Source organism: Corvus cornix, chromosome 15, assembly GCF_000738735.6.
Source record: "Corvus cornix cornix isolate S_Up_H32 chromosome 15, ASM73873v5, whole genome shotgun sequence".
Classification (NCBI taxonomy): Eukaryota; Metazoa; Chordata; class Aves; order Passeriformes; family Corvidae; genus Corvus; species Corvus cornix.
In genome coordinates, this window is record NC_046345.1 from 5,757,017 (window position 1) to 5,772,055 (window position 15,039).

Below are 15,039 nucleotides of genomic sequence, written 5' to 3' on the forward strand. Positions count from 1 at the left end.
TCAGTGACTGTTCTCTTTGTGATAAAAGGCTCTGGTCCAGTCATCCTTTAACCTTCTTTGATAGGCTGCATGGAAAGACTTCCTAAAGCCTTTTATTAAAAGGCATGTTTTCCCATTCTTTTATCATTAGAACACTGTTTCAACAGTTAATTGCAGAGAGATGGACTTTTATTCTTCTAGCCTGTTGAATAGAATAAATACTTTGTAGTATGTATTGGGATTAATGACAGAAGTAGTTTTACTTCAGACAGAAGCATTCTTCTTCTAGGTGTTATTAATCTCCCTTGTATTTGGTATGGAGTCATTAGTACAGGTAGTGTAAATGTAGAAATTTGATAGAAGGTGCTAGTTCTCTGCCAGCAAAATGGAAGAGCAACAAAGTGTTCTCTCCTCAACTAAGCATTGTCTCTGATCCCTATCTTAAGTCATTCAAAGAGCAGAATGGTTCCAGTGTAAAATCTGACTTCAGGCTGCCTTGAAGTGGGGATTTTGGGCTCTTCTGCACTGTTCAGTCTTATGCAGGTGGACTGGGGAATTTGAACCACTGACTACTTCAAAGTCCTTTGAAGAGCCATTGTTACCTTTGACTGTCTCTCTGCTTGGCTGAGCTGAGCTCTTCTGTTATTTACTGAACCTCACTTGCATAAGTCACTGGAGTTAAATATTCTTTTCTCCTGTGATGCCTTAATCATCTTTTCTGCCTGAAGGTCAGTGCTAACCAGGCCTTTCAATGTAAGCTTTAGGCCTTTGTGAGGGTTACAAAGGCCAGTGCAACAATGAAGTGAATAAAATTGGCAGTTCCTATACTGAACAATAAAACATAAAAAGAAGGGACGCACGAATGGCCTGTGCCGTGGAAACAATTTCTGTACAAAGATATTAAATGACCAAAACACGTTTAACTTGCAGAAGTGACCAAGTTGAGCTAGAGGAAGCAATGCACTATTTCCTTGAGGAAACCCCCTTGAGGGTTTTTTGTTAGGTTTTGGGGTTTTGCTAGGAGTGTGTGGCCTGGGATGCCCCAGTGGCTGTTTGGACAGCAAATACATAGAGTTTGAGTAGGCATGTGTTTAACTTGGCACAGACCTCCCGGTATTTGATGTATGTGTGCCAAGGCACGAGGTCTCACGAAGAGGAATCTGTCAGGGTATGGTCTAGCTCCTGAATTCTGCTCCAGACATGAGCAACTCAGTTCACTTTTCTGTTTCTCTTTCCCTGCATTTGCAAAGATGCTTTGGAGGCTCTTTAGGACAAAAACCATCTTGCTGCCTGGGTAGGTCAGCTGTTGAGTGGGCGTCAGACTTTGGTCAGGAATTCTGAGACCTGTGAGAGTGTGCACAGAGGAATGGATGGATGTGAATCACAAACTGAAGAGAATGCTGATTTTCTTTTGTTCTCCTTTAATTGACCACATATGATACATGAGCTACATGATGGTGCATGAGATAAACCTGATGGGAAAAGATGAAGAAGGCTTTTTATTATTGCTTGATCTTGGTTTAACCACTTCTTTTGGTTTTGTGTCTTGCTGGTTTTAGCTGCTTCCGTGCCAATGCCTTCTTACCCCAGTTCTGGCTCCGGTAGCTCCTCCAGCAGCTCTTCCACTTCCCACCTGGCATCACCTCCTGTAAGTACAGCTCAGAGGATGCACTGTTTGTGTTAATGGTTTCCCTGCTTGAGTCTTTGAAATGAGGTTTCTGCTTTTGCTCTCTTCTGGTGTAAGTCATTGAACACTGTAATTCTGGTTGGGTTTGGTGCAGTGTTCTCTCCAGTTTAGAGTTTGGATCCTGAAGGTTGGCTTGCGTTTCCCCAAGATGTATTTCAGTGTGCCATTGCCTGTTGGATGAAAAGCCTTTATGAAGGAAGTTGGTATACACCACTAGCTTGTCTTGGCAGAGATGGGAAGCTCCTTGGAACACAAACCGGTTGCTAATTCAGGGTATAGCTCTGCTTCCTTGGCTGCAGGTTCTGTGTTTTCAAGCAGTCTCTGCAGCCTGAGAGTATATCCAGCTTCCTTCTGACCAGCATGCCCAGGCACCACAGAGGGACATTCAGCAAAACTGTTTTTGCTCAGACCAGACCTGCCACAGTCCAGTGGTCTCATGAAAGATGATCTGAACTGGTGGGTTTTCTCTCTGGTTACCTGAAATGATGAAAACCTTTCTGGAGGGTCACAATATTAACTGACCAGTGAAGTGACATTCCTCCAGCTCGCTGAACTGAAAGCTTGTTTTTGAAGGCTCTTGGTGAAAGCTGCCTTTGACTTTGAACTCAGGAATGCTGGTGGTGTGACCAGTAAGGGAAGGGAGAAGGATGGGATTTTTTCATCCCTGGCATGACTGCTTTTTTACTCTGTTCTCTGAGTTTCCCTGGGCCAGAGTATCTCAATTTGGTGTGGAAAAGGCTGAGAGGCTCCAGCAGAAGTTGATGTAGGTGCTCATGGTGTGAGCTGGACAGAGAGGACAGGTCTTCTCCCTTCTGAATGTTTCATAGCTGTGTCCCTGAGAGCTTCTTCCCTGCAGCCTGAAGTAGAGGGTGGTTGGCTGAGGCCCTCCTGGCCATAAGACTTCAGGAATGAGCAGATAGTGTGAAAAGCAGACTCACTCTCCTGAGCTTTCCTGGTCTGGGAAGCTTAAGGATGGTACAGAATCACTGCCAGACTGGGAGGGTGTCCCATGTTAGAGGTTTACTGCACCTCTCCTGCTCTGCCTTTGGAGGTTTTGCTGATGGAGGTGTGCTGGCTCAGTCTGGGAAAAATGCCGTGTCTGCAGGGCAGAGTTCGCAGATTGGGTGGAAAAGAGACAACTTTGACAGCTGAAAAATTCCTTCTGCTTGTGTGAACTGCGTGTGCAGCGAGAGGGAGTCCCCACTGGTGCAGCAGGAGAGTCTCTGGAGGGTGAACAAGGTCTTAATGAGGCCCAAGTGAAAGCTGCTTCAAGTCTTTCTCAGCCTGGAAATGCATTAGGATAAAGATTATGATCTGCTCTGTGGGCAGTTCAGCTGCCTTAAAGCTTTCTTAAACCATCCGGCCTCCTCCATCTGTCTGCAACTCAAGGGGATTTGTGGGGCTATTCATCATTTAGCTGAAGGAAGCAGGAAAACTGGACTTTTTAGGGGCTGTCCTGCCTCTGACAGCTGTGAGCTGTTTATCTGCTGAAAGTTTAGTCTCCTTTGGGCCTTTCTTTAGCTCCTTAGCAGCAGTACAGCAAAACAGGGTGGTCTTGAAAGTTCAGGAACACTTATCTCCATGTTACCAAGTGCTGCAAAAGCACAAATAGAGACCAGATGGTTCTATGTTTAGGAACAAAACAAAAACCATAACCCTAAAGAACAACCAAAAAGTATCTTTGAAAGCTCCTCCTGGATTTCCAGCCATAGTAAAGTGAGTTGGTAGAAAATGCGTGGTTGATGCAGAAAGCCTCAGCAGAGGGATGCAGTACCTCAAGTGAATTTTTCTTATCTGTGGAGCATCAGACACACTGGAAGTATGTTCTGTGTAACAAAAGATGCGCTGTTCTGACAGCGACATAAAAGGCTGTTCCTTTTCAGTAAACTAAACAGCTGCTTCTGGCAAACCATCAGCCCTGGTTTATCAGCAAAATGTTGTTTGTAGCCTTGTACAGCTCAGTTTAAAGGATGGAGCAGAATGATGAAGTAGCTGTGCTGAAGCCAGTGTTTGTTTTCTCCTTGAATTAGCAGTCCCTTGGAGAGATGCAGCAGCAGCTGCAGGAGAAGGCGCTGGCATCTCCTACCCAGGATTCTCCCGGGTTTCTGCATGGATCCAAGGACTCTGCGGGAAGCAGCAGCAAGAATTCCTCCTGTGACACAGATGACTTTGTCATGGTCCCAGCACAGTTCTCAAGTAAGGTGGTTTCTGAAAATGCTGGTGTTCTGAGCAGAGGGGGATGTGGATGTTAAGAACAGGTATTGGAAGGTTGAAAGAGTGATTAAAACTTTCTGTTTTGACTGAATAGCAGGAATGGTTTTGTTCTCAAGCTGGCAGAGACATCTGGCTCACTGGCTAGTTTCATAGGATATTTTGTAATTACCTTTAAAGACAGGATTTGAGAGTAAAGATTACTTGAAGACCTCGATAAGAGATTGAACCTGGAAATCCAACTGGAAAAGAAGATAAATAGGCTCACAGGGAAAAGTCTTTCTCTCACAGAAGCTTTTATCATGTTATCCTGTCTTCAGTTTCACTCAGCATCACAGTCCAAGGCAAGATTTCAGCCAGCAAGCTGGATTTTACACTTGAAAAAATCCCTCAGAAAAGCTAAAATATGTTGGTTTTTTTCTTCAAACACTCTAAATTTCATCTTAGAGCCTTTATGTGTTTATACTTTGATAGGACTTGCTTGAAAATACAGATGTACATAGAACCAGGGCCTCAGTTGAGTCACATGCCTAAGTATGTTCATGCACAAGTCCTTACTTAACCAGCAGAAGTACTTTGTTCAACCTTGCCCATGTGTGTGATGCTTTGCTGAGTTGGAACTTGGTGATAAAAGCTGTGATTCCTCCTTTCACAGTTGCACCACTTGTATTAAAACAGGAGTTTGGAGGGATAGAACTGTAATCTCTGAAAGATCTCTGCAGTCCTTATGATAAGGAGGAGCTTGTGTTTCCCTGGAATCAGTGGTGGGGCCAGTATGCACTTGCCTGGTGCTGGTCATGTTCCCAGTGTTCAGATGTGTGTTGTGTATCCAGATGCCAGCTCATTTGGCTGCCCTGGATTTTTGCCATGGAGGACAGGGATGTCCCAAAGCCCTACAAGCAGCATGTACCACTTCTACACAGCAGCCAGTGACTTGCACCAAGTGGACATGGACTTGTTGCCACAAATGATTCTGTCAGGTTTTGGCCCCTTTTCAAGAGGACTTGCTTTCAGCCTAAATTTTCCAAAACTTCAGGGTGTAAGGGTCAGTAGCATGCACCATGAGCTTCAGCTTCAGCCCACGGGTTGCAAAACACTCACTTCAGGAGCAAGCAGGGCTTGGGGGAGCAGGAAATTCTACACAAAATCTCAATTGCTATGAATGTATAAAGATTTTTAAGAATATTATCTTGAATTAATATTTTTTCTGCACTTCCTTGTCCCTCAGGTGATTTAACTGCTGAGGCTGCAGGAGGGAAACCAATCCAGGACAGCCTGATGTACAGTGGGTAAGACCACCAAGGCACCTGAAATGGTCCAGCCACTGGAGGCTACTGGGTGTTTGGGACTGTGGGGTTCTGGTGGATGGGAGGGAAGATGTCCCTGAGTTAGCCTTTTTTTCAGGGCTGTCACCTGCCTGGTTCTGACCATTTTCAGTTTCCTGTGGTGGGGGCAGCATGACAGTCTCCAGAGCTCCCACAGCTCTGTTGCTGTGTTTTGTAGGAGGGAAACAGGGTTGGTTCCCAGGCTCTGACAGCTGGGTTCTTTCTGTTTTCCTCAGGAGTTCCCTGGTGACTTCAGCAGGCTTGGAAAGCCAGGGAAGGACACCATCCCCATCACCCCCATACAGCAGTTCTCCAAGCCCATCCGGGTAAGAAAAACTGTTTGGTGGTGTGTGTGCAACACTGAATAATTGAACACCCGTTGACTTCCAGGGGGGATTTTACTGCTGTTGGTGTGCTGGGCAAGATGTACATCTCTCCTCTTAATTAAAGGGTAACAGGAAACACCCAGGAGAAACTCCCCAGCCTTGGGCACTGATCAGTCCCAACTATTGAGCCTGTCTCTCCTTCTTCTGGCTCTCAGGAGGGGCTAGGAGAGAATGCAGGAGAGCTGGAATTAACTCTGTTCCCTGAGGGGGCAGGGATTGTTCTCAAGCAGAAGGTAAATGTACTCCTCTGGCACACGTGTGCTGCTCATCCCCCCAGTGCTCAGCCCTCAGAGGAGGGGGGTATTCCAGCTAAAGACCCTTGTTTCTAATTCATGCAGTGAATTAGAGCACAACACTTCATCCAAGGCTGAAGTTATGATGGACTTGAGTTACTGGACAAATGTGGGGGAGTGTTGCTCATATTCCTTTGCTGTTGAAGGACAGATGAGGGCCTGCTTAGTTGTTTGTGGTTTGTTGGAAAGCTTCTTGCACTGTGTCTCTAAAGTAATGATGATACTGGACCTCGTTTACTAACGGGGGACGCAGTAGGAGGAACATGTGCAAACAGGCGTGGTCGTGGGTTTAATTCCGACTAAACCAGTTGCTCTAAACTCTGTTTTGGCCTTTAGAAACGTTGTAGGTGACAGCTGCCCACATGTAACAGCACCAGCTGCCCAGTGGGGCCAGACACTTTTGTGCTCTGAAGGTGTTAATGGTCTGTGGAAGGTGATCCCCTTGACTCTGGGCCCTGAATCTTTAGGGTAGGTGCTTAGCTTGCAGGGAACTGGTGGTGTTGCTTCCCATCTTGTTCTTGCCTGCTAGGGAAGCAGGACAGCTTTCATCTTCTGTTCTGTCAATATGGCACCTGTCGGGGGAGGACAGTTGAAGGGGATTTCATACTGGGAGATGGATGACCCTAAATCTTTTTTAACAAGAAAATATAGTCCCAGGCTGTGTGTTGAACACATTTGTCATGTGAACAGAGCCCAGAAAATGACAAAACATAGCCTCAAAGCATACAAATTTAACAGAGAATAATATAGCTCAGAGCCTCGCTGACGTGATCAGATTAATTGGCAAGCGTGTACCACAGTGTGGAGTTTAATTGCATGAGGCTTCTCATGCCATCGCCTGCTAAGCTTTTTAACAGCTTATTCCTTAACTGATTCCTTTGCATTCTGGAGATCAGTCTCTATTAAAGGATTTGGCCTTGCTTCTGGGCAGCAGTGAGGGGAAATTCATGGAAGCTGAGTACAAATGCTGCCCACTTCTCACTGTGCACCAAACTGGCCTCATCGTCTTCTATGGAATCCCAAGGTGGCCAGTCAATGCCAGAGGCTTTGGTCTAAACACATTTCTACTCTCACTGTCTTTCCTGCTCATTCCCAGCAGCTTCTGTGGAGCAGATTCCAAACCCTCTAGTGCTACTTCCCACTTTTATATCTGCACTGAAGAAACACTGAAAAGTTCCTTTCTGTGCTGTCCAGGATGGGGAATAAGACATCACTAATGAAAGATTAGAGCAGTTACTGTGAGTCCAGTGCTCTTTTATCTGTCCCCTGAAAATGCTCGGAACTGGTGCCACCCAGGAGTGCCCTCTCTGGGTTTCAGTGCCCTTCCCTGTAGATGGCACGAGACCTGTTGGTTCAGGACTTGGCTCCACTAGTGCAGAGGACTCCTGGTTTTCCCTCTGCCTGCTCACTTGGAAGCAGCAGTTCTCCCTTTTGTGTGTGGCTCCAGGCTAGCAAGCAGTGCTGGCTGCACTCCAACTGGGACAGAAAGCAAGGGCTGTTTCAGAGTGGCCAGCAGTGGGTTTTCCACAGGATGTCATGGTACACTCTAGGACAACTCTCCTTGCTCTTAATTAAGAGATTAAGGACTGGGCAGAATTAAAATACGCTGATAATTGATCCTTTTCTTAATTTTTTTTTTAAACACTTCCTTGAAGATGCTTAGTAAATCTAATGGAAGGTAATTTCTTGGATGTACCCCACAGCAGTAGATTTAATACCGTTTTCAAAGAACTTTTAATTACTGCCAAGTAATTAAACTCCTTGTCCCAGCTTTATCTCTTGGATTTTGCAGATTTATGGTCAATTGCATTCTTTAGGGCTTGAGGCCAGTTAGCAGGTTTAGTGTATGTCACCTCATTTGGATCATTGCAATTTGCACCATGTGAAGGAAATAGCTCTTGGGGAGAGGGAGGATCCTTTTACCCAAGAACTTCTGTTCTGATAAAGAATTTTGATCAGATGGAAAAAATAGCATTTGAAATGTATGTTCAAAGTGAGTCCAAGGCTTCACATGAGCCTTGTTGGTTAAAGCTTTGCTTGATTTATGTCTATCACAACACCATGTTTTATACTCATGGAAGGCAGAGACACCAAAGCCTCACCTTTTTGCTGAGCCACTGGAAACCTTGAATACCTTTATTTTATTATGTGTCAGTGAAGAATCAAGGCATCCATGCTGCCTTTTGGAGACAAGGCAGGAAATTAGGAGTCTGTTTTCTTGGTGGAAGAAATAAGAGCACACAAGGAAGAATATATGGAACTTTAAAAAGTTAAGAGAGGAATGAAAAGATTGGAATCATTTGATCATTCAGCTTTGATGAAAGATCTCTTCCAGTTATTAAGCTCTCCTGTGATGGAGGATTGTCTTCACATGCCCTGTGTGGAGATCTGCAGACACTTTCCTGCAGGTCAGCTTTGTTCCGTGCTGTCACCATAAACCGCAGAATGCTACGATCTTCCTCAAAACAGAAATCCTGGAAATGGGATGCTTTGACCTGCCAAATAAAACACGAACTCTTCTTTCTTCCCAAGTACACATGTGTGTTCTGGCTGAATTAAATATATCCTTTCATCTCATGTAAAATATTTCCATTCCAAGTGTTAGACCTGAAGCAGTGATGCTTCCAGCTTGTCAGGGGCAGACCAAGGTGTGTGTCCTCAACTGACAGTGAGGGAGACTGCAGAAGCCTTCATTACCAATAAGATCTTCCTGTAACTGTTCAACATCCCTGCAATTGGTGTTGGCAGTTGCAAATAGCATTGCCATGGCAATTAATCCGAGAATTCTGGGGCCTTTGGGAAAAGACTTTAGGTGCCTACTTAGTTAAATGTGGTATTTGCATGGGTTTTGTACAGCGTGGTTCGTGTGTAGCCTGGTGGACAGGCCAGGAGTAACCTGGGGGAGCAGGTATTGACATGAGCCAATTAACCTGCTTGGATGGAAGGGGCCTGAAATTTGCAGAATGGACTTGTCCCATTTTGTGTGTGATGTTCTATTTTGCCTTTGATGGGTACGTGGATACCAGCTCCTGTCCCTCAAATTTATTTTCTTCTGAGTTGCCTTCTCCACCCTGTAGCTGACTTGCCAATACTCTGATCTACGCCACTACATTCCCTCCGTGGTGTGAGACTTCCATGGAGATGCCGTGGCTGCACCAGTGCCTCTGCATGAGTCAGTCACAAGCAGCTCTTGTCAGCAAAGTCTGTGCCGGTGTCCTTTGTGAGCCACGTATGTTTAGCCCCTGCTCAGTGCTGTCTGCTTGGCTGTGGATCTGAGCTGGTGGAAACTAGGCCAGCCATGGCCTGAAATAGCAGGGCTCCAGCTTTCCTGCAGGGAGGGGTGTACGTTTTAACATCAGGCTGGGGGTGGGAATGGTGCTGGAGGAAAGGTGCCTGTTTCCAGGAGATGTGTGGTGCCACTTGCCTTTGATACGACTTTGAACCACCTCCCGGTGAAAAACCCACAGCCCCAGAGCAGCCCAGGGGACGCTCCCTGCGTGCAGTTGCTTCATGAAGATAAAATCTCCAATTACCTGGTTGAAGGCCCAGCCCTTACAGGAGGTTGTCTCTGTGTGTCTCCTTTCCACAGCCGGCCAGGGCAGTTTTCCAGCAGCAAGTACGGGCACTCCGTGCCCATCCCGGTCCCCACGCAAATCCACAACTACCGTCGGATCGAGCAGAACCTGCAGTCTCCCAATCCATACTCCTCTCCCCGGTAAGTGCTGGGGCTGGGACGAGGGGAACTGTAAATAAACTGCTTTATACTTTGCTCTCTGTACCTGTATAAATTTCCCTGTGTGTTGGGTTCTCCCCCTTGCTGTAGGGAGCCAGGGTGGTGTGTTTTGGGGTGTTTTTGTGGTGGTGGTGAGATTTATTTGTTAGCACTGTAAATTTTGCCTGTGTGTTTTATGTGAGAAAGCTCCTGTCAGCTCAGAGAGAAGGCTGAGCTACTTTGAGTCTGACAACTTTTCCCATGCCAGCTATGGATTGGGTGTCCAAGTGTCCAAGCAGAGGGAACCATCCATCTGGCAGATGCCTTTATAAAAGGAAAATTTGAGATAAACAACTAAAATGGATGGGGCTACAGAACCTACCTGACTTTACCTTAATTGGTTCCGGTATCCAGTCATGCCGTAGATGATGTGTTGTGCACGAGCTGCATATTAATGTGGTTATGCAGCCAGGACTGAGTAAATCATGAGCAATTTATGCCCATGAGGGAGAGCATGTTTTCTGAAGGCTGTCAGGAAGACCCTGATGCCAAGTCTGCAGCAGACAGCTGACCTTCTGAGTTCAGAGGTGATGCCTGCTACATCCAAGACATGTAGGGCTTCTATCTCTTCTCACACATGATTTCTGGTTGGCAGCAGCAGCCCAGGTCACAGACTGATGGGAAGGAGATCAGTACAGGATCTTAAAGAGCTTGTGCAGCAGAAGCACTCAAATAGAAGTGTCTGGGATGTGCCATGTCTTTTTTTGGATGAGTTGTGTTGGTATCTGGATTAGTTAAAGTTTAGATTTTGAAAGTAGGGTAATACCTACATCAGCCTAAGTTTGGGCTTCAGCCAGCCTAATTCAGGATAAGGCTTATTTGAAGTGGACCCAGAAGCAGAGACATGATATGCTGATATATCAGGGACAGGGATTAGCAGAAGGATTGGTTTGTGCCACTTACTTCAATACTGTTTTATGTTCACTTCCTTGAGCGTGTGGCAGGTTTTGTGGTAAGCTCTGTCCTGTTTCCTTCGTGCCTTGTGTTTTTGACAGCAAAACTTGTGGATGCCATTGGTTTTAGACCTCACAAGAGACCTGGTTATCCCTGTGAGAAGGTGTTGTGCCAGGCCCAGACCTGGTGATGGGCTGCTGAGCTGAGGCTCACAGCCCACAGCTACAGTCAGGGAGCAAACTGCCATGTTTTGCTGCTTTTAGTCACCACTGTGTAATGCTGAGATTGGCATGTCCCTGCACAGGAACTCGAGGAATGGGCCCAATCAGGGTGACTCACAGGCTGCTTTTAGCATCTTCTCAGCATTTCTGGCGTCATGTTTTTTCTGCCCCAGGAAGCCATACTTATCTCTGGCCATCACTTCCTCTAATCAGCAGGTTCAGTAGACACCCTTCAGGAATGGCAGGAGAAAACTCCACCAGGCATTTAGTGTGTGACTCCACTTTTCCATCAGGTGTATCAAACAGGCCATTGCTGCCAAGTGCCCAGTCATGTTTGCTGAGTCATTTGATTGCAAACCTTGACGTGCACTCTGGTGTCTGAGAAATGTCCCCCTGTCACCTGACTGGCTGCTGTGTGCCTGTGTAACGTGGTGTGGTTGTGGACAGATGTGTGGCTTGGGGAGGTGCTAATTAGGTGTATGTACCTCTGGCCACATCACCTGTCCTGCTCGTCTGCTGGCTTACCCCGGGTCTCGTAGGGTGACATTTGGCATTCCACATCTTCCAGCAGCAGCAGTCACCTGGAAGCTTTCTTCTGCAAGTTCCTGATAGATAAAATTCAGCCTTCTGCATGGCTTGTGGTCTGGAGAATTAAAAACATGGCAGGGCAATACTTTCTGCCACTGAAAATCTACGTATCTTCTCACCTTTCTCTTTGGAAATTCATTTTGCTTTAGGGCCAGGCACTTGATGAGCATTAGCCTCTGAATCTGGAGCAACCTGAAGAGAAGTGATTTTTAGGTTAAAATTTTCAACTATTTCCTTTTTTTCCAAGCATGTGATTATAGCATGGATTTACTTGGCTGTGGAATGTGGTAACACACTGAATAGGGGCAGGGAGGGTGGCAGATCAACTACCTCAAGTATCTCAACTGCTGAAATAGATTTTTTCCAAAATTTATTTATTTTTCTGAAATATGACATAAAGTGAAATACACACCTAGAGGTGTTGCTGAGTAGTTCTGCTGACAGTTCATCAGGATGATTCTTCCATTCCTGGCACTGCTGAAACCCATATCCTATGTTCCTTCTCTTCAGGTACATAAGGACAGCTAAATGCAGCATCCCTGGCAGAGGAGGCAGGATACCTTAGTGACAGCATCTTTCAGTGGCTCAAACATGGAGGGGGTTTTTTCAGCATAATCATTGATTCCTGTCCAGAAAACCACCTACTGGTTGAGACTAATGTTCTTTTAACAAGAGAAAAATGTTTCCAAATTGTGAATAGAATTAAGGACTTGATGAAAAGACTGTGTTCTCATATAGAGGAGTGTAATGGGAATCTTGGTGAAGGAGCCTGCAGAGGCAGAATGGCATGGCAGTTTAGTTTGTGTTCTTAATGATGGTGAAAAGAGTAACATATTGAGAAATAATTAATATGCAATAATCCCGTCTTTCTCCAGACTGATGGTGTGGATGTACTCACTTTCCCACTAGTTTCCTCTTCTGTTTCATTTTAGCACTGAGTAATACTCAACGTTCCTGCATGTGTGGGCTTTACAAATTTATTTTAACTCCCTGAGTTGAGGCTTCACAAGGAATCGAAGGCATTTAGACAGGCAATTCTGACTGTCCAGCCCAAAGACCCAAATTCCTCTGGGTAGCTGTGAAGGGTTTCAGATCTGACAGCCACTCACTGTTGGGTTTTGCTGTTTTGCCCTGTAGCTCCTGATTTGAGTCCAAGCTCTGTTGCAGAGCAGTGCCGTGGCACACTTCACCTCAGCACTGAGCAGAGAGCTTTCTGCCTAAAGGCTGCTCTGACTGAAGGGCAAGTGGCTCAGCACAGGAGGCACACTTGAATAAAGCCCTCTCAGGTCATTCTAGAGACACTGCCTACAATAAACATCTTGGACATGGCAAGATAGGAAACTGTGTCTTGTTCAGGATTGATGTAGATACCTGAAAGCATCTAAAGTTTCTCTGAAAAATGACTGTGCTGCTTACAGCTAAGCTAACCTTGATTGTTCTTTTTATTTGAATTGAAACTCTTGAGAACAAGGATTATCACCTTAATCTGTATTGGTGGAGTCCCAGAACAGTGGGATTTTGATCCAGGATGAACAGTCATGAAGCTGTGCTTTTGTGGGAGTAGCTCTGTGTGTGTTGGGTGATGCTGTTCTCCTTCCTCTTTGTACTGGCTCTTGAGTAACCTGTGTGCTGCTCTTGTTTCCTGTAAGGTCTGCTGCGGTCCGGAGGTCCAGCAGTACAAGTCCTCTTGGTTTTCCCAAAACTGGTGCTTCCCCTCCTTATCCTGGAGAGCATGGATCTGTGCCCAGCACTAAAAAGCTCTCCTTTGGTGGTGCCAAGCCGTTCATGCCATCACCACAAGGTAAGATGTCAGCTGGCACATCGCTGTCCTAACAAAATCACTTGCCTCTTTCCTGTAAAGAGAGGGGTTTGACCAGCTGTAGCTTCCAGGTAGGGGAGAGTTCAGGTTGTTGTGTTCCCCTGTGGTTCTTCTCCACAGATTATTTGACAAGTGTTTTGGCCTCAGTAAAATGGAGAGAAAAATACCTGTTAGCCCCAGGAGAGGCAAGCTTTGCTTTGGTGCCTGCATCAAACATTTTGCTGCCCTCAGAAGAGGGCTTCTGTAAGTGCAAAGTATCTTTTTACTGGCTTGGGTTGGGGTTAGAACAAATGTAAGCCAATTATCATCAAAGCAAAATTCTTTGAAAGGGCTTTGAAAAGGCTTGAACTTCCAGACTGAAAAGTTTTGACTAAATATCTGGTAGCCTGATCTAGATGCTAAGAAGCAATTCAAGTGGAAAGGGACAAGAGAAAACCCAGTGTGCAGTGGATGCAGTTTGCTGTTTTCAGTAAAAGAACAGACGGATAGAATGAGCTGTTCTATATCCCTGGTGTCTCCAATCCTGTATTTGTTAGTCTCTGCTGTTGGCTAAATACAGAATATTCATATTCTATTCCTCTGAACTAATACCATTGCAAAGTCAGACTAAAACTTGCTGAACTAATACCAGGCAGAGTTTTCATTACCTCCTTTTACAGGAGTTGAGGATCTTCTCACGACACGGCTAGGGCTGAGAAGATGGAAGAGATAACTGGCATCTTGCTATAAACAGGTGGTGCATAGTGCTGTTCTTGCCTATGGAAACTTAATACTGAATGAACTTCTTTTTGTTGCATTCCCTCACAGTTGGAACAATCCCAGAGCAGCCCAGCCAGACTGTTACCCCATCTTCTCTTGGAGCAGAAGTGAGAAGCCGTGTTCCTGTTGCTGGTGCGTTGGTCCTTACCTTCCTTCATTATTCCTGTAGATAAAGCCAGAACTGTAGTCTCAGGGCATTCTAGGTTGGGTTGGTTGCTCCAGCAGCTTCTCTGGATGCTTGGCCAGCCAGGATCTCTGTGTGCTGGTGAGAGTTGGGGTTGATCCATTCAAATCCTGTCAGCCAGCATCTTCAGTGCTGACAGACCCTGTGCTGCAAAACCTCAAATTTGGGACTTTGATGCCAATGGATGGAATGGAGGAAAAGCATCTCCAGCACCCTCTCTGCTAAGCGGCCTCTTTGATGTGTAGTTTCCTTGCTGCTGAGCTCTCACAGTCATGGTCTGTGTCCCTGAAAGGGCAGCAATGAAGGAAAGAAGCTGCCCTTTTATTTCCCTGTTGTTCATATCTCATCCTCCCACAGACTCAAAACCTGACCAGGCCTGGCAGTGCTGTGGCTCTGCTCAGTGCCATCCTTAGCCATAGAAGGTTTTGATCTGCAGCTGTTTGAGCTGTGGATCCTGGGATCAGGCTGTCTCTCTCTCTTAGAACCAGACAGTGATGTGGTTTGTCACTCTGTGCCCTCCAGGTTCCTCGGCGCCCGAACAGTCTTCTCGAGGGATGGGCTCCCGGCTCCACAGTGCTCCCAACCTGTCGGATTTGCATTCCTGCAGGCAGAAGATAACCAAGCAGCACTCTGATCCTCTTGTTGCTCACTTTGGTCATACCCCAGTCAGCCAGCCTCTGCAGATTCATGGCCTGCAGCACTGCCGGCAGCTCCGATCCTCACCAAAGCTCTCCGAGTTCATGCAGAGAAGCCCTTTGCCAACGATAATGGGCTCCCCTACAAAGGTATACCTAGGAGTCTGCTTTTGGGCCTCTCACACTGTGATCTTCTGGGTGATGTGGGGATGAGCTGCTGCATGAGCAGATAACTCTGACCTGGATTTATCAGCACTTGCTTCTATCCTGTGAAGGCTAAGCAGTG

General features: G+C 46.1%; 1 protein-coding gene across 4 annotated transcripts in view; it reads left to right on the plus strand.

Moving 5' to 3' along the window:
* Window positions 1-15,039, plus strand: part of ULK1 (unc-51 like autophagy activating kinase 1) — a 78,077-nt gene that overhangs the window by 47,992 nt on the left and 15,046 nt on the right. For 3 of the 4 annotated variants that reach the window (XM_039560892.1, XM_039560891.1, XM_039560894.1), the window contains exons 13-20: window positions 1,539-1,627; window positions 3,697-3,862; window positions 5,106-5,166; window positions 5,439-5,528; window positions 9,471-9,596; window positions 13,006-13,157; window positions 13,983-14,066; window positions 14,641-14,903. In XM_039560892.1, coding sequence (XP_039416826.1) covers window positions 1,539-1,627; window positions 3,697-3,862; window positions 5,106-5,166; window positions 5,439-5,528; window positions 9,471-9,596; window positions 13,006-13,157; window positions 13,983-14,066; window positions 14,641-14,903 — 1,031 coding nt within the window. The remainder of the gene's footprint in view (window positions 1-1,538; window positions 1,628-3,696; window positions 3,863-5,105; window positions 5,167-5,438; window positions 5,529-9,470; window positions 9,597-13,005; window positions 13,158-13,982; window positions 14,067-14,640; window positions 14,904-15,039) is intronic. The other variant, XM_039560893.1, reaches the window with a different exon arrangement.